Consider the following 19,030-nt stretch of genomic DNA (forward strand, 5'->3'; position numbering starts at 1 on the left):
AAGCCGAGAATGTCGATATACGATATTTTTCTTACTCGTCATTGGCTAAAGCCTGTTTCTATCTTTTCATCATCTAATCTCCCAAATGACTAAATTATCAACGCAGCTTTTCTCGCCGGAGCCGTTTATGCGACAAAAACAGAGACGCTTTTATGGGAACGCTCCACTCTGTGATTTCTTCAGCATCGAAAGAAAAGAGTGAAATTTGAGAATGTATCAGAGGTATGAGAGAATTCGACTTTCAGACGTAACTATTATTAAAAATTGAATGTACGTTTCGCTTGAAAAATATTATCTGTGTCGCCCTACTAGATTTTTCTATTAAATTTATTTTGCTAGTACACAACATGCAATTCTATGTAGTCTTTCTATAACTTTCCGATGCGACGCTGACGAATTCTTCGTGATTAAAATTAAAGTATATGTTAAACCACTCGTAATAATGGGATAAAAAATTGGAAGTACAATCTTTTCTTTATCTTGTTTGATGAGTCAAATTTTAATCTCATTTATGCCCCTTTTCACCAACGTCGTTTAACTTGCATGTTAGTTCAATTCACTCTTTGTCTCTTTCTAAGAGCCAAAGCACATATGACATTAGTAGTAGTCGCGGACATAAGTAACAAGCACAAGCTTTGGCGTATCCTGATTTGTCAGGTCGAGGACTACGACCGTCGTATATCGCTACGCCATGTTATGTGCTTTGGCCCTAACAGTCTCCCTTAGTGCCCGTCTACAATAGGTGTTTTGAGCCCTAAGCCCTAAGAAATTGACCAATCACAGTCAATTATTCTCCTCAAATTCAACTGTAATTGAACAATTTCTTAAGGCTTAGGGCTTAAAACACCTATTGTAGATGGGCACTTAGAAACAAAGAGTGAATTGAACTAAGGTTTAAGTTAAACGACATTAGTGAAAACGGGCATTAGAGAGCAAAACAAATTGTATAAGAACAATGCGCTCACTAAATATGCCAACAAAATTTAATAATTATTTGCGTATCTAATAATTTGCATGAATAATTTAGAATACATAAGCATATAATGTATGTCAATATAAAGTAAGTCGCGGATTTATGTTACATTATTGGTATACTATTATTGGTATATCAAAATTTGAATGTAGACCAATAAACGTGCAAAAAAGCGAGGAGTAAGGACAGACAGAGATGAAAGAGAAAGAATTCAAACGCACATATGTCAATTTTTCTAATGCACGTATCACTTCGTTACATAATTATACAAAAAAAGGAAAATACGATAATTATACAAACGAGCGCTCCGCGTGGTACACCTTAATATTTTGCACGCCTTGTATAATAAAAGAGAACAATAACAGAGAAAAGAAAACGATTACGAAGAGTAAGATTCGTCTGTTTGATTCTCAATATATTTCGTGCATCGAATCCAATCAAACTCTAGCTACTATTTGCTTTTCCAACTTTTTTCAACTACCTAAAAGGTATGTACAATCTATCTTGTATCGTGAGACAAATAAATTAACATAAATGTTTAAGTGATTAATAATCTTTTCTGATTGACCACAAGTTTATGACCATATTGTTAATTAGAAAATGTCAATGTTATGTAATACTTAGACATTACAGCCAAAAATGTTTAATTTACTGTTAATGATATTTTGTTATATAATGTTAACATTGTTAATTCTGTATTCGTTACTCAACTCACATAGCTGAATTCTTTATACAAACAAAAGATTACTTTTTTATTTAATGCAAAAATAATAATTATTTATTTTATTTACAGATTTAAAATAAGCTGGATTCAAGAATGCAAATATTTCAAAGTTTTCGAGTCTCGAGGATCGAGAGATATAAACACTCGAATTGCCTCTATCAATCTGGTTTGAAAATATCTAGATTTAAAAAATCTCATCTTTAATTTGTAGAAATAATTTAGATTTAATAGACAATCAAATTTTTTATATTTTGTTATAAAAATATTTAAAATTATTAGCTAGCTTCTTGATCAAGCAAATCGTTTGACGAATCAGTTTTGTTTAATTGAATTGGATTTTCTTCTGTTCGTATTATAGGGTCACCATCGAGTTTCTCCAAATTTGGCAAACGTCGTGCAACCTCGACTCTCCATTGCTCTACCTACAAAATATAAGTATATAAAAATGATAAAACATTTCAAATTTTGCACATTTAGAAAATTTCTTAATAATATCTTTAATAATATTTAAATCTATTTAAACTTATTACAACATATATACATCTAATTGAATCCATTTTACTATTTTGTATATAAATATTTTTCTAGGGTATAATATTTTAAAATATTTTGAAAAGTAAGTTTTTTTTCTTTAAAACGTTATGTACAAAAAGAATATTTTACGTTTTGTACAATATTTATTAAAGAATACATTGATGTAATAAATACCTCGAGACTTTCATACAACGGATTGCCGACGTAAACTAAATCTCGAAGATTTGCAAGCTCTTGTAGCCTCACGAATTCGTTCCACTCTCGCACCAAGTTATTAGACATATAAAGTACCCGAAGATTTCTCATCGCCTGGATGCCCTTCATCTTCTCAATACAATTGTAAGAAATCCAAAGCTCCTCGAGAGTGTCGCCTAATGGTTCAAGACCGGCGAAGCCTTTGATGAAATTACGACCTAATGACAGGATCTTTAAATTCTTCAGAGACCCAATGCCTACGAAAAAAGCAAAACATATTTAACAAAGTTAATTTATATTTGCATGCAACATGATATTTCTATCGCATCATAATATTGCTAGATTTACAATTTATTATATATCAATATTAAATGTCGCGCGTGTTATATCGTAACAATTATTAATAAAGAATTTGAAAGAATATGTAATTTAAATAACAAAAATATAGTATATCAATTTAACATATTTCGATAAAGCATGTCGTGACTTAAACGATCGAATAATTGTCGCATGAAATTATAATGGACAGTATTGTCTGTTATTACAAGCAAACTGATAACAACAAATGAAGACATTAAAGCGCGTTCTTGCACGGTCCATTCGTAACAACGTGAAATTTCTAATTACATTTACATCGTGATGTGTCGCGAGACAGTCACACGCTTGAATATGCATTACGCATTCGATAAACGTCACGAGTACGAATATGCATCAATTCTGATGCGGCGTCTAAAATCGTGATTTACATAAATCGATTAATTCATGAATCGCTGATTAATTAATCCAAGATAACTCAGCGGAGGAATATAAAAAGAAATAATTCTAAAAATTTTTCGTTTTTGTAAAAACATGTATGCTCATACTTCTGAAATCCGTCAAAAATATATCGCATTTTAGAGATGCATCAATTAATATTACATAATTATTTATTAGAAGCAACAGCAATAATTATTTCAACAAGAAAATCGTATCGTATCGTGTCGTAAAAATTCATGCGACACTTATTCCATGAGTCATCCTGACACTTGAAATTTTTTTCGTAATTTTGTAATGCATTAAATTTTTACCTGCAACCTTTTCAATCATATTTGTCGATAGGGAAAGCTTTTCACAATTCACCAAAGCTGCTAGCGCATTGTCCATCTTCTCTATTGGCGGCCACTGAAAGCTTAAGATTACTTCCGTCGCCGTAGCTGCATTTTGTTGATTCTCTTCCTCCCATCGCCGTATAGCTTCTTTGCATGTAGTTGGCTTTGCAGATGCCATGAATGGGTCGTAATAATATATCTTCCCACCATCGATAAAGATTTCCAAAAAATCTAACATTTTTTTACTTGTTACATTCATTTTAAGTGTTATAAAATATCGGACAACACACACATACGCATACACATCTAATATTTTAATATAATGAAATAAATAATATTATAAAATGTGTAATACGCTTAATGTATATTTATATGCAAAAATACATAATTAATAGCGCGGCAAAATATTGTATTAGTTAATTACGTCCATGACCAAAGCAGCATCGTAAAGCAACAACAATTGCTCTACAATAATTAACGCTGAAAATACAGTTTCAACAGTATCCGAACTTCCTCGGAATTCGATTATCAACGCTTCATCACATTAAAACTAACAAAATTAAATATATCATTAAGCAATGTGTTAGAGACAATGTATTTATACATGCATTGGCAAATAATGAACGAATGAAAAAATTGCATTTAATCGTCAAAGAGAGACATGTGCAGCTATTCTACATAATGTGCGCTAATGCATTATTTTAGCTCTTGCGTATAAATATACCTACATAACTACCTTGTATATGTGTAATTATCAAGAATGCGACAATACGAGCGTTTAATTTTCCATTTTTTTAATTTGTTTAATTAATATATATGTATAATTGAAGCGTTATGGTAAAAATCAGCGATTGATCCAATATTTTATGTTCTTCATCGCAGCTTCTTTAAGTGCCATGACGTCCAGGTAGCATCTCGTCTCCCGTACACTGTCACGAACACGTGCATCTAAGGTTACAAGAACCGTAGTACTTGGTACTACTTGTTTTCCTTGGTTGCGTGGCAATCTGCCATGGCCAGACGTTTGCAATATCTGGCACCAAGCAAAATAATCGATGCATAAAGCGCATGCGTCTGGAGCGAGTATTTGTTAACCAAGTGTCTCAATGCTAATGATTTATGATAAATATTGGCTTAGAAAAGAAACAAATAGGATCCGAAAAAACAGGCGCCGGGCGTGCGATCGATAAACGATGATGCGCGTTGATTCCTGACGCGTATTTGAAGGAGCAATATGTTAATAACTATTGCGAGAACAATGAAAGCAACTTGCATGTTGCTGGATCTACAGATTACTAGATTTTTTTATCATTTACAGTCAAATCTACAATTGCAAATACTGATATTAATGTCATTACAAATTCGTAAACAGCTTTGCTGTCGCTTCTTCTTCGAAATAAATCGAAATAAAATTAGTATTTGTTTTAACTTTTTTAAAATAATATTCTCTATAATATAAAATATCCTAATAATTTAGTTAATAAATTTAAAGTTTTCATTAATAAACTTGTATTATATATACGAGTTTATTATATATATAGATCCCCACGTTTATTAATCTAAACTTTACATTTATATACATATACATACATATATGTATATATATATTGACAACTGCATGCGTCGTTGAATATGTAGATTCATGCATTACGTGAAAATTTTTACGTATAATCCTGTATAATCAAACAGAAAAAACTCTTGCCTATATTATAATATCGGACTATAAAGCAAAAATTTTTTCTCAGCATTTTATTAATCAAAGAACTGGCAGTATTGTCACGTCACGTATTACAGCGAGCAGACACAATGACACTTCAATAACTAAATTACATTCATAGCTTTCGGGAGATACTAATGGAACGAATAAACAAGGGTATTTACCGGTGGCGTAACTTTAAATATGAAGTCTTTAATTAGATAAAAAGTAAACTTATCACTTTGGCGTTTTTAATGAGTTTTAAGATAAGAGCTAGCCTGATAATCCCTATTATATTTTTTGGAGAAGAAAAGTTATGCCACCGAGAGCGTACAATACGGCGATCTCGCAGGTAACATAATGAATTAACAACAAATAAATATATCGATAATATATGTATAATAATAGATTATACAGTGCGATACTCATGGGGCTTACACTGAGTTATAGCTTAAATTACAAAAATACGCAAAGGCACTTGGTAAAAATCTTCGGTTCCTCGGCTGAGAGAAACATTTCGGGATAAATCCTTAAACTCAAAATTTCACACAGCGTGTTCGTCACAACTCGCATTTCACGCTAATGCGATCGAATTAATTGCATGACGATGATAACGACGCAACGAAGAATGCCGGAAGAAACTTGTTGAGTTCTATTTGGATCGTTAAGAGTCAAAAACACTTTTCGAAATATATTTCATGCAACAAGAGAAAGGAAGTCCATAATTTAGGTACTAATGTAATCCGAAACGTTAATTTCTTGTATACACAGTCTAAGGACAATGAAAGGTTCACACACGAGAAGGGCAAATTTGCACGTCATTCGCGCATTGTTCCCGTCATGTAGGTGTACAGAGGATTCTATGCACTCGGATTTTACGCTACATTCGTATTAATTCGGATACACAGGCATAGAGATCGCAGAAAATAGACAGCTTTTATTAGACACTCTCCTTAAAGATTCGAAAAAGGATATCTCTCTCTCTTCAGAAGACTATAGTTTTCTGGATACACACGCTGTACCCATTCTCTCACGGCGCGTGCGAGGAAAACACGCAATGCTATAGATTTCATTTCCACTGCGGCAGAATATTGCACACAAAATGCCGCGTAAATTATGTACTATATCAATATTGGTATCACACATATCGGTATAAAATAACGGATTACAAAATAATTAATAGAATAATTCGATTAAGGAATTTATAGAGTCAGACCTCAAACCGCGCTAATTAAAAGTTACTTAACTACGCGGTTGTACAATAACGTTTAACGTATCTGGAATTGAAATACGTAATCGATGTAATTATCTATCATGAAATATAGATGGTAAAAATTATGCACGCACGCACGCGACATATATATAGATTCGCTCAATGGCGTAGGAAACATTTTAGCAACATATATAGGCAGCTTTACACTATATGTTTTCTAACCGTAACAAACACTGTTAGATAGCAAAGTAACCTCATGACTTTTATGTACAACTTAATGTCAAGTAACATTAGCATATTGCACAAGTTGGCCTTATACACACAATAACGAGCCGCGGGAAGCCTGTTGGTACGCGAGAAATTAATGGCACTAGCGATGCAAGCCAATTTAGCGAGGCGAGAATAGCGACGGTATTTTGTTTGCAACACCATGTAGTAGAATCAACACTCGTCAATGGAGGGACTAGATAGAGGGATGTACACGTTGGATATGTTTATATAGAACATGCTTGCACGAGTATACGTTTATACGTAAGTTTCGTATATACATGTATTAAATCAGAAGATTAATTGATTTTATCGTACAGTAAGATCGTAAACTTAAGGGCGATTAATTCGCGCCATGGTCCAGTTTTAGTCCATATTCCTTATCGTTATGATTGATTTGAACTTTTGATTGCGTTATTAAGGGCCGCCAGATTCAGCACCACTCATAATTACATATTATAAAATTGAAAATGCGCGACGTATAATATGCTTAATTATTTTGCTAGAGCTTTCTCTTTAACAAGTGTAGAATGCTAACGAAAAATAAGATCAGATAAAACAAGCAACGAGAAATGTGTAACGAAAATTGTCAGAACATTAATTTCTTCAATCCCAAATTATTTTTTATATAAAATTACATATAATTTGTCACGAGTGATTTGAATATCCAGCATTGCTTGAGTGAAAGACATTAACGAATAATTTAATAGCGCTACTTAATCTTTCAAAAGAAAGGAGGACGAAGTTTATGAGAAAGTTACTGAAAAGCAACGCTCAGTCACACCTGAGCCTGAAAGGGTTAATCACTCGCATTTCTCACGAGGTAATTCTAGTTAAACGAGCGTGGAATCGAGCGACATTTTCCTTTCCCCAGATACCGTGCGCGCGGTGCGCGTTATAATTTTCGCTAATTGGCACTTTGTTAACCCGATGCTAATTGTATCCATTTTGGTCCACGGACCAAATATTCGCCTTTTCCCATAGGATTACGAGATACTCTCTCGTAACACTATCAATAGCGAATACTTAACGTTTGATTCTAAAAACTTTAAGCTACATACATATTGTTAACTCAAAGATGCATCCAGTTTCGCACATTCAGACTACATTCTCGCGAACTTTTCCCGACGCGCGGAAATTCTCTCAAAAGTCTCTCGAATTCTAATAAAGTTTCCGTCGGGAAAGGGATTCCTTGAGTCATGTCGTACTTACGTACTAATAAAACAGTAGTCGGTCAGCCCGACTGCGATTTATTTTTTATCGCAGTAACTTAAAGTACATGGAGGTTCTCGCAATTCTTGAATTTACTATCTTCCTTGCCGAAGAGCCAAGTCAGCATCTGCCTGGCTTTCATGCTGGCGCGCACGACGCCTCTGGATTTGTACCAATGAGCGCTACCCTCGCTGCCACCGCTGTTTCGGTGCTCCTGGTTACCCTGGACCACCTTTAAACGGATCTGGTTGAGTATGCCAACCAGAAGCTCGTCGACGTTGTGATTGATGCCCACCGACACTTCAATGAACTTCGCGCGGTAGGTACATGCCAAGCACTTTCCATCTACAATGCACAGTCCGGAAATTTGGGATGAAGTATTACAATTGAAATGGTGAAGTGTTTAAATTATTGTCGTTTAAGTTCTCTATTATCTTTAATAAAAGTACGATAATAGAAGACTTAATAAAAATCCTTGTTTTTCGAAATAGGCAAGTTAAGAGATGAGATCTTATAAATATATTTCTTGAACGTAGAATGTTATTTTTTAATAATAAAATATAAAATTTTCTTTTACAACATACAAATACAATTCATGTAAATTTTGTATTTATAAAAAGATTAACTATCTGAAATAAGCGATACACATGCACCTACACACACACACATACACACACACACACATAGATACGGTCTAATCTTATTTTTATTTTAGAATGTGCCTGATGTACCATATCATGTGAGAACGTTCAGTTTTATATAGTGTCACAAAACCGCCTAACCATGTATGTGAAAAAATGTATGTGTAAAAAAGAAAGATGTTCCGCCTCTCTCTTACCCTGGGGCGAAACCACTCTGGAACGAACCAAATCGACCTTGTTCCCGACCAGAATAGCCGGTCTACCACGAAGAAGATCTTGATCGTGAAGTCGAGCGAGATATTCCTCAGCCCTTTGAAAGGACGCCTTGTCGATCACCGAATACATTACGACGAAAGCGTCTGGCAATGGCATTTTTTCCAATTCGGTCTGCGTGAAATTTATTAACTTTGAAAAAAAAAAATTAAAATTCGATTCGCTTATTTGAATAAAATATATAAAGATTAGATAAACGAAAATTTGCTTGACACGTTGCGCTTTATAACATTATATAATATGTAAAAGAACGGAACTTTTCCCTTACCTTGAGATTAGTGATGTTTAAAAATTTAAGCTCGCTTTCTTCACCATTCAGCATCACAAAAACAGACTGCTCGCTCGGCACGTCTGCAATAAGAATAAAAAATAGAAAATGAAGACCTTTGAGGATATCTTTCAGAAAGAATACTTTTATGATGGATTTAACATTCTAGAATGTCTTAGCGAAGATACAGCTATATAGAACATAATATCGCCATAAAAAAATGCTCTTTTAAAACTGTAGGTTCTCTCTACAATATATTTCCACGAAAAGAGCTTGTAGCAACATTCTATTATCTTTTTTCTATAAATAATTTAGTAATATAAATTCTCTTTCTTTCTCTATTAGATTTTTAAATAAGTAATAAAATTAATTTTAATATTAGAATGCATCGTACTTAAACTACTAAATACTCTCTTTATCTCCTGCATCTTTACGCACTTTTTTTTCAACCATACAGATAAAAAGTAAAAAAGAAAGACAGAACTATCTCACGATTCGTCAACTCATTTATCTCTTTCGGTTTTTTTTTATTTGAAATAAATGTGACGATGAAAAAATAATCAACGCCACAAATAAATCTATTTCGCGCGCGAGCGAGAAACTATTAGAGCAAGGAAACGTTCTCGCAAATGACGCGAGAGAGAACCGACGTAATCTTATGGCTCTAAATGCGGATCTACGGATCTATACCGCCTGTCTAGAGCGTTGCCGATTGATTTTAGCCCGCTAACGAAATATCGCCCGTGACGTCAGAGAATCGTTCGGGTGTCGTTGTCCTAACCAATTTTTTTCGGCTGAACGGCTCTCGCTTCTCTAGAGATAGAGATGCAGTTCCGCAGCTGCTGACGGGTGTCATAAATAACGTTGCCAGCATGGGCGCCAGAAGCATAGAGCAAGGGACAGTAAATACTACAATCGCATAAATCTTCAAACTTATATTTCATCTTCTTGTTTCAAAAATTTTAAATGTTAAATTGCAATTAAAATAAAGCTATTTATAAATGATCTGATTATATAAAAAATTGTATCAAATATAAAAATTATTTTTTACATTTATAAAAAGTATAAATTATAATTATTATGCTTGTCCGCAGAATTAAGAGAACTAAATAATTATTTAATTTTCATCCCATAAATTGAAATATGTTATTATTATAGCATCGTATTGTGTATGTTAGTATTTGAACAAAGAGAAAACTTTAATTAAATCGCTTAACGCATATCTAACTCGCATCAGCTTGTACGTGAGATATGCACTTTGCAACGTTTTCAGCATTTTATTCTCTTCTCTTCTTTATTCCCAACTTGTTATATGTTTCTATACACATTCGAAACAATATATTATTTTGTTCAGTAAAACAAAATCATTCCAATAACATTTAATAAATAAACAATTTTTAAATTTGCAATTTTTTTGCAGTCAGCGTATATAGACGAACAGAATATATTCTATTCATTTATAATTAATAAATATTGATTCTTTAGTGAAATGGTGATGGAAATAGAAAGAAAGGTAAAAGGCAAAAGAAACAAAATTGGTAAAGAAAAATATATTTTCAAATATCTAATATTTAAATAGAAATTTTTTCAAAATAATTATCTACTATTGAGGAACACGCGATTCAAATTTTCGTGCTCTTCGAACGCTGGTACAGCTTTGTCTTGCAACACTCTGTTTTCACAACATTCCGCGATAAATTTTCGGAGTCGCGAGATATTCTTTGAAATGTATCCGTAAATTTACAACGTGCGTATCGCATGCTTGACTGTTGCCAGAAAATGGAGGTTAACGGTCAGACACGCAGAGTTGACGGATGTGTACAGAGTTTCGCGGAAACACGAGAGAAAGAGAGAAAGAGCGAACTGGAGAGATACGTTTTTCGATCATTCGAACACAAAGACACGTACGCTAACAAGTGAACGTGGAAGACGATATCTACAACACACTAGTTGCTTCTTCTATCTTATCCAATTATAGAAAGCAGAGAAACGAGAAAAAACATTGTTACAGATTTACTAAACTTAAAATACTACTAAAAAACAAACTCCGCATGTAATTTGAATAATCACATCGCGAGGAAGATTGTAAATTTTCAAATAATAACACGAAAGTACGGCGATTCTGTACGGAATATTTGACGTAAAATGCAGTATTGATATTATAATGAACATAATATTTTTCCGAGGCACATAATAGTTGTGATTTAAATGCTGCTTCGCTTTTCAACGAAGACATATATTTTTCACGAGATAATTATCTCAATAAAACCGCGCGTGCGGGACATAACGTAATTAACGCTCAGGAACAAGTTCGATTGATAGCCGATGACGGGAATATCGTGCATTCAAAAGGGGACTGACATTTTGGGGTTGCAAGATCGCTGAAATGCGAATAATAATCGTGGAAATTGGTGAATTGAATTCCACCAGCGCAAGCGCATGCCGCAATTTTCGTTTCCCTCGGTACAAATTATTGATCTTTCAAACGTTCAAAAGAATTTACATTCACGTTTTTAATTTTAAAAACACGCCCCGTTTGGTCAATAAAAAATTCTCTATCCGCAAGTTTTATACAGATAAATCACTGTTTGATATTGAATATGCGATCACATTTTATTTACATGAAATTTAATAGAAACAGTACCTTTCATCGAAAAGTAATCAAGCTTTATTTATAACAAATTTTTACGTTTTGACCACAAATTTTATCGGTAAATATCATGTTGCACGAGGCTTTAAATAATTTAATTTATTGCAATAGTATTTCAATCTAAATTATTTATCCTGTTACGTTATTTAAAATATTTTTTTAACCATTTCTTAAACATTTTTTTTTCTAGTTTCGAAATATCAATTCATGCTGTTTATTATTTATGTAGCATCTAATAGAATATCTGGTGCAATTATTAATAAACCGTAATTATTGCAACTATATTACAGACAATTAATTTACAAATTTAACATGAATAAAAATTTCACGTATTAATATATATGCAAAATATAAGGAATTCGGAAATATCACAAGTACTTATCATCAATACACCCGCCGGATCTATCAATATTGCAACACCCGCGATTTCCGCCATAATTCGGCGAAAGCACAGCAGTGTATTTTTGAAGAAATAGTAAACTAAGGAAGAAAAAAAAAAGGAAAAACATAGAAGAAAGGAGAAGAAGAGAGACTCAACGAAGAGCGAGAAGGAGAACAGACGATGAACAGACGCGAACTCTCTATGATGTACGCTTATAGCACGGAGCGAACGCAAAATTAACCGCGGCTATTTCCGAGCGGCTTGTTCCTGCACTTTTCTTTTTTATACCTTCGTGGAAATCATTTCGTTTGCTTTTCGAGGCGGACGTATTCCATCGACTCGCACACACTCGACGCGAGCGTCGCTGCTCCCTTTTCCGCGCGAAGTCACGAAGTACGTCGCGATTGTAGCAGCTCCGACTGTACAAAAAGCTTTGCGCACACGAAGTAAAATATATAGTCGAATGATATAGTAGACCATAAAACTGTGAAGGGAGCTGTGGCGAAAATGTAAATTGTAGAAACTTTTTTTTTTAGAAAATTGACAATTTTACGTAAAGAAAATATACCGAACCAACTTCAGAAATTCTTTAAGAAAATAACTTGCGCTATTTTGATCGCAATAATGTATATTAAGTTGTCTCTACACTGCTTTACAGCTATTACGAAAATAATTAAAATATAAACCAGAAAACTGGTTTGTATCAACGTGCATAACGTAGACTTCTTTTGCAATATAGATTTAATTCAAGATCAATATATATTATTTTTTATATTTTGTTATTAGCAAAAAGATTTACTAGATTTTTATAATTTTTTATTGAAATTTGGATGACTGTAAGCATCGATAAAAAATGATGAAACAAATAAGAATATATAATTTTAATGGATGTGATTTGCATACTTTATTATCAGATACAGATGTATTTTTAGTTTTATAGCAATATTATATATTATAATGTTTCATAATGTCATAATTTTTATAAACAATTAATTAAAGTAGGGAAGAGAAATATTTATTAAAAAATATAGCATCCGTTCTCTCTTTTTCTCTTTCGCGCAACGAGTAGCCTCTTGGCCTCGATCTCAATTTGCAGCAAAATTATCGCGCGAAACTTGACATCAGCCTAAATTCTTTTTGCTCGCGTCGGCTTTCGATTCAATTTCGATCGTGGCTAATCTTAATCCACACGAAACGCAACGATACGGAGTGTGACTGGAATAGAATCGCGTATACAGAAATTTTGAACGTGACTGTAGGCGGACTCGTAAGACTATTTTTGCCTCTATTTTCCCTGTCGTTTGTCGTTTTAATTATACCGTTCCCTTTTGCTCATTTTATTTTGGAAGAATGCAGATTCTGCCCACGTCCAACGATTTCGATAAAAATGTCAGGCATATTATACATTTGAAAATCTACTCTGTCATATATAGTAATTCATTTGGAAAGACTTTGCATTGTATTAAAAAATAATTTTATCGTTTGTAAAATCATCTGACAAGAGAATATTAAAATTTTCGTGGAAATTCTGGCGTTAGTTGATATCTATAGCGAAAAGTTTCTTTCAAGCTTTAGCACATTTTTATTAACACACAACATTTGCTTGTTTTGTTCATCAGAAACATAGCTTCATATAATGGTATTAAACATTTATTTTCATACATTTCAAACGTATTTTTTAAAGAAATTGAAAAATTTTACATTTAATTTTATCAATTTTCATATTCCGATAAGTTAAAAAAAATTACACAGTGTAGAAAATATACAGATTTACCAGGCATGTATAAATTGAGTAAATTTAATGAAAAAATGAGTAATAAACTGAATGAAAAGTACGATTTTGCATAAATTTCAATTACTTAAATACAAATTGAAAAATTTATTCTTCTTAATTTAATGCATTCGACATTCCTATAAGTTATGTCATATTTTAAGAAAGATCATAAATTTTTAAATCACTTTGTCACTTTAAATGTCAGTCTCATTTCTTTGTTAAAGTCTGAAAAATTTGTTCCATCAAAGGTACAATATCCTTTTCCATTTTATTATCAAATGGTCTGCATACAATTATAACAATCATTAATCATCTCGCATAACGGTTTAATTGACCTTTTCGTCATTCATGAATCTTCCGCAAAAGCTTAGCCGTTAAGCGTTTTGCGTAATTGATCGTGGAACTGATTTCCGCTCCATTTTGCTCGAACTCACTTTCGCAAACCATCCTTTTTTACGCAAATCCCGACTATGTTTACAAAAGTAAACATATAACATCGGAAAACTCTCGTAAATATTATAAATAATACTTATAAAACAAATGGATTGTAAATAAAAAAATTTTATCTCTTTCCTGGAATATAGTAATAAAAATTTATCAGCAGCGGTCTACAATTATTAGTTATTTAATCCTAAAATGTATAATTTATGTAGCAAAGCCGATAATATAAATAATAATTAAATCAAATTAAGACGTAATTCGAAACATACAACCCTGCTGTATTAATGTGTTAACATAATTATTTGTCATTATTACATTATTAATTAATACATAATTGAGATAAATGAAATACCTTTTTATGAATTTCAGGTAGTTAATTACGAAACAGAGATAATGTAATGAATACTAATGTGCTTAAGATTTTGAGATAAATTGCAGAATGTCACAAAACTATACGCGTATACGCGCAACTGATGGGCTCATTGAGTTATTATGACACCATTATGTATCTGTGCTATAATGTGAACGTAATCCATATGCATGCACGATTTGTCACTCTAAACATGATTATAATCCCAGTGATTAAAATGTACTCGCTAATGCACTTTAGAATACAGGATGAACTCGGAGCGCATAACGCGCAAAACATGTTCCTATATTATACAAATCACATTTTCATTTATATCGCATAATTTCTATCGCATCGTTGAGGAACATTATTAAAAGAACGATGGTTGATGGTTATAAGGTTAATAAGCGAGAATTAGGTTCATCGACGTGCTATAGCAATGACAAAATTCGATAAATGTACATAGAGATAATTGTGCAATGTATGAGTGTCACGATTAAATTATTAAACAAATTACGTCAATAATAAGGATAATCAACTAAAAAATGTTGATGGAATATATTAATAATGGGTAGACAAATTGTTTTCTTGAGACAATATATTTTGTTTTAAGAAAAAAAATTTTTCTCTTATAAAAGTGAGTGACAGAGAGAGAGAGAGAGAGAGAGAGAGAGAGAGAGAGAGAGAGAGAGAGATTGTATTTAGATTAGAAATTGAATAATTATTCTAAAAAGAAAGATTTTAACAGAAAAAAATCAAGAATCAAAGAGGCGTGCTTTTTCCTTGCGAAAAACAGCCAAAAGTCAATCAATTGATTTGTGCTTGATTTATCCTTCTTAAAGATCATAATTTATTCACATTGTTAATGCTTATAATTACACATTTTATGACTACTTGCTGAAAACTAAAAGATCGAGTTATACTAATACTTTATTTATTTCTTTTTAGATCAATCTTATTGATAATCCACACAAAAAAGAATTGCGAAATAAATAAAATCTATGGGCTCTCGATTGACATCGATCACGAAGAAACGAGAAGAAACTTTGTAATAACATCTGCAAAAAGATTAGAGAACGAGGAAAAATGCAGAGTAACTGTATTACAATAGGAAGAATCACCGCCTGACGCATAAGCAACAAAAATATGCAAGGAAGTGAGTTAAAGTTGTTAACATTTTCATAAATTGGAGCACGCCAGCAGAAGCAATATTTATTCCTTGATAATTCCATAGGATTTGGCACGAGTCACTGTGTTTTGTTCCCGAACTTATTCTTCCCGACGGAGAAAAATATCGCGTCCACTTTTATGTTTCATTAGTTCGCAAACAGGATTTCATGTGATTTAATTAACATTAAAAATTCCATCTCTTCTTTAAATTAGAAACTCTATTATTGCCTTAATGGAATATGTTCATGTTTCATATTCTAGCTTTATACGTTTGGTAACGATGTGCAAAATGTTTCGCGCAGGAAGTGTTGCGAGGGTTTACACCGGGGCTCTCGTTACCGTTATACGAAACCATTATCTCCGCGAAAGCCGCTTGCCTGCGCGCACTAGACATAAATAGAAAATTCCATTACATTGGGATATATAAAAAAAAAGCACGAGTGAGGAAGAGAGAGAGAAAGAGAAAGAAGAGGAGAGGAAGAGAGGGAATACAGTAGGGCACAGATTTTTTCTACCATGCGCGAGAGCATGCCCCATTGTTTGATAGCTCGCACGAATATCGATCGTAATAGCGCCGGGTGACGTCGCCGAACGCGGATTGAATGTGTCCAACTGAAACAATGCCTCGCCCGTCTCGCTTATCATACTTTAGCACCAATGAAAGAGCCGTGAGGAAGTTTTTCAATGAGAAGGAGCAGGAGCTGCGAGGGAAAACAAGCAACTCGAGAAATTTTGCATGATTAATTATGATTTATAAAGCAAACGTTATTAAATCAAATTTACTAGAAGGGACCATTTTTCGTGAGAGAGGTAAGCACAAAAGTTGATTGAGATGACATTACTTAATTACTTGTCTTGCTCAGTTATTTGATGTAAGACATGACGTAAGAAATAATATGTAACTACATTTTTTAATAAACAAATTTTTTTTTTTTTAAATCAACGTTATTTAACGAAGATCGAAATATAGTCATCTTGCATGAGTAAAATTAATGGAAAAATATGGTAATTAAGAATGACACGTGAACGATGAGAAAGTCGCGTCTGTTTTAACAGGTGGGCATCGCAAAGATGGACGGTTGGCAGAATGGCAGGATGACGATAATTCACATCGTCGTCGAGATGGCATACGGTCCTCGACCTATAGATGCAAATTTTATATTACGCGAGATATCACTGACACTTTAGTAATCGATACCAGGTGACGAGCGTTTTTATAAAACGGTACTCACAATTCGAGAGCTTTTATGCGGTAAAACCATGCGTTAAAAAAAAAAAGAATTGTGAGGATGAAGTGATTAATAGCGCAAAATTTTTCATAAACGAGATACAGTTATAAAACTTTCCATTTAATTTGAGGTAAATCCTTTGTCAATGTTACTTTAACGGAATTTTACTTTATGGCTGAGTTATTAAAATATCTGATATTAAAGATTAAGAGGGACGTGAGAAATAAACCAGCGCCATGAAATGTTTGCTAAAGAAATATTTATTTTAATTTGTTCAAAGAACTCGCCTGCAAAGTATTTACCGAGCAATTCAATAACGCCCTGTATATTAGATTTAAGATATTTTAAAAGTTGCCTTTGATTAGGCAAGCAAATTACATCACTGCAAGCTTGCACTGTATATTAAAAAATTTTAATATATTGCTTTTTATATATTTACGTCCAATTTATATGCATTTTACTTGTCGCAATAGTTTAATTTTTAAATAATAAAATAATGAATATTATTATATTTAATAGTAAAAAACAAATATTTTTGTATTCAAGTACGTTGTATTTTCTATTACTTTTATATATATTTTTTATAGTTTTACATATATTATTATATTTCCCACTTTTCCTGCTCTATATTTAAATTGTGTTAACATTACTGTACTATTCCGTATTCGGTTTATGTGTATTCGCCTACCCCTAAAAAAAATAACTACTGGTGTACTCATATTCTTCAACGCTCGGCGGGTGAATAAAAAAATATATTGAATCCAAGTCTATGAAAGGGAAACAAAGGGGAACAAGTATTGTACAGGGTCCAAGGTGCATCGCACTTCATGGGACGAGTCACATCATATATACGTAAGTCGATTCACTCTAGTTAGTAACATGTAGGATACTATATCATATCCACGACGCCACTTCTAAATGTCAATAATGCGTCTAAATCACTGGAAATTGAGCGGGGAGCGCTCAACGTGTGACGACAAATTAGCAGTATAATAACTCACCAAGTTGCGCACATCCAGTCACCCTGAACTGTTATATGGTACCGAGGAGATAGAGCGCGAGAACTCATGTCATCAAATCCACGCTCTAAGAATAGGGCACGCTGAAAACGACCGGGGTTAATAAAGCCACTACAAGCTCGTCGCGGTTATCGCTGTAGGGCACGTAAGCCATTCATGACCTATGACAGCTTACCCTATCCCCCGCAACTCATCGTAACGCCCGGTCTACTCGTATGACCCACACAATCTGCGAAATCCAGCGAACGATCTCTAAATCACAGCGACCAACGGTAGATGCGTCGCGTCAACTCACGCCAGCCGATCTACCACTTGTCAGAAAAGAACTAATCCCCAATACACGATGTTGTCCCGGGTGTGTGCCCTCGAGAGTATAAACCGTTGAAAAGTTGCCATAAAATTATTTTTATCTAGGCACCTGCACAGACCGGGACACTTGGAAGCTCCCCGTAGCACTAGAAATCATCAGCGTGGTAAGAACATCCAGCCCAACATCTCATACCCTTCCCATCAGGAGGACCAACCCGGCCAAATGACTCCCCCGACACGGACACTAGCCTAGCAGACACCGAGGGTCCGCATCAGCTACTGCTAGCTGTTCTCACAGCGGGGTTGCGGCATTAGCACAATCCTAGTCAAGCATCCTGCTCACGTCAACTGATAAGAATAACTTCTCACTTGCTTGCTCGTGGTCTAGTAGCTTCACTTTTTGCAGAGTGCACAGAACCCACCAACGAGAATGCATCCTATGCAATCGTCACCTAAGCATGCGTGCACTCACAAATGATCTCTATCGTCAATCAGCCAACCCTACATCCATGCTGCAGAACGAATCTTGGAATCGTGAGCTTGTCAACGTCATCATACGAATTGGCGGACAGAGTACATGGCACGACAGTAAGCGTGTCGATTGTGTATTTTACTACACAGGT

General features: G+C 33.8%; 2 protein-coding genes and 1 long non-coding RNA gene across 6 annotated transcripts; 1 reads left to right on the forward strand and 2 right to left on the reverse strand.

Annotated features, from left to right (window-relative positions):
- Nucleotides 1-1,288: 1,288 nt before the first annotated feature.
- Nucleotides 1,289-5,433, reverse strand: LOC139813969 (dynein axonemal light chain 1). 3 transcript variants are annotated; one of them, XM_071779880.1, is made up of 4 exons: nt 4,251-5,433; nt 3,494-3,713; nt 2,406-2,683; nt 1,289-2,119 (listed from the first exon to the last, which is right to left on the reverse strand). In XM_071779880.1, the coding sequence occupies exons 2-4, from the start codon at nt 3,690-3,692 to the stop codon at nt 1,973-1,975; spliced, it is 624 nt and encodes a 207-aa protein (XP_071635981.1). In that variant the 5' UTR covers nt 3,693-3,713; nt 4,251-5,433; the 3' UTR covers nt 1,289-1,972. The 3 variants fall into 3 exon arrangements, with proteins under 3 accessions (XP_071635981.1, XP_071635980.1, XP_071635979.1); XM_071779879.1 differs by having other exon boundaries at nt 3,494-3,745; XM_071779878.1 differs by having other exon boundaries at nt 3,494-5,433.
- A 153-nt stretch (nt 5,434-5,586) lies between these two features.
- Nucleotides 5,587-9,279, reverse strand: LOC139813970 (GTP-binding protein RAD-like). 2 transcript variants are annotated; one of them, XM_071779883.1, is made up of 3 exons: nt 9,085-9,279; nt 8,741-8,930; nt 5,587-8,247 (listed from the first exon to the last, which is right to left on the reverse strand). In XM_071779883.1, the coding sequence occupies exons 1-3, from the start codon at nt 9,136-9,138 to the stop codon at nt 7,961-7,963; spliced, it is 531 nt and encodes a 176-aa protein (XP_071635984.1). In that variant the 5' UTR covers nt 9,139-9,279; the 3' UTR covers nt 5,587-7,960. The 2 variants fall into 2 exon arrangements, with proteins under 2 accessions (XP_071635984.1, XP_071635983.1); XM_071779882.1 differs by having other exon boundaries at nt 8,741-8,948.
- A 231-nt stretch (nt 9,280-9,510) lies between these two features.
- Nucleotides 9,511-17,664, forward strand: LOC139813972 (uncharacterized). Its single transcript, XR_011732303.1, has 3 exons — nt 9,511-15,836; nt 15,915-16,660; nt 16,907-17,664. It is a non-coding gene; the product is annotated as an uncharacterized lncRNA (long non-coding RNA).
- Nucleotides 17,665-19,030: the final 1,366 nt, after the last annotated feature.

The sequence above is a fragment of the Temnothorax longispinosus genome, chromosome 5, assembly GCF_030848805.1.
Source record: "Temnothorax longispinosus isolate EJ_2023e chromosome 5, Tlon_JGU_v1, whole genome shotgun sequence".
Classification (NCBI taxonomy): Eukaryota; Metazoa; Arthropoda; class Insecta; order Hymenoptera; family Formicidae; genus Temnothorax; species Temnothorax longispinosus.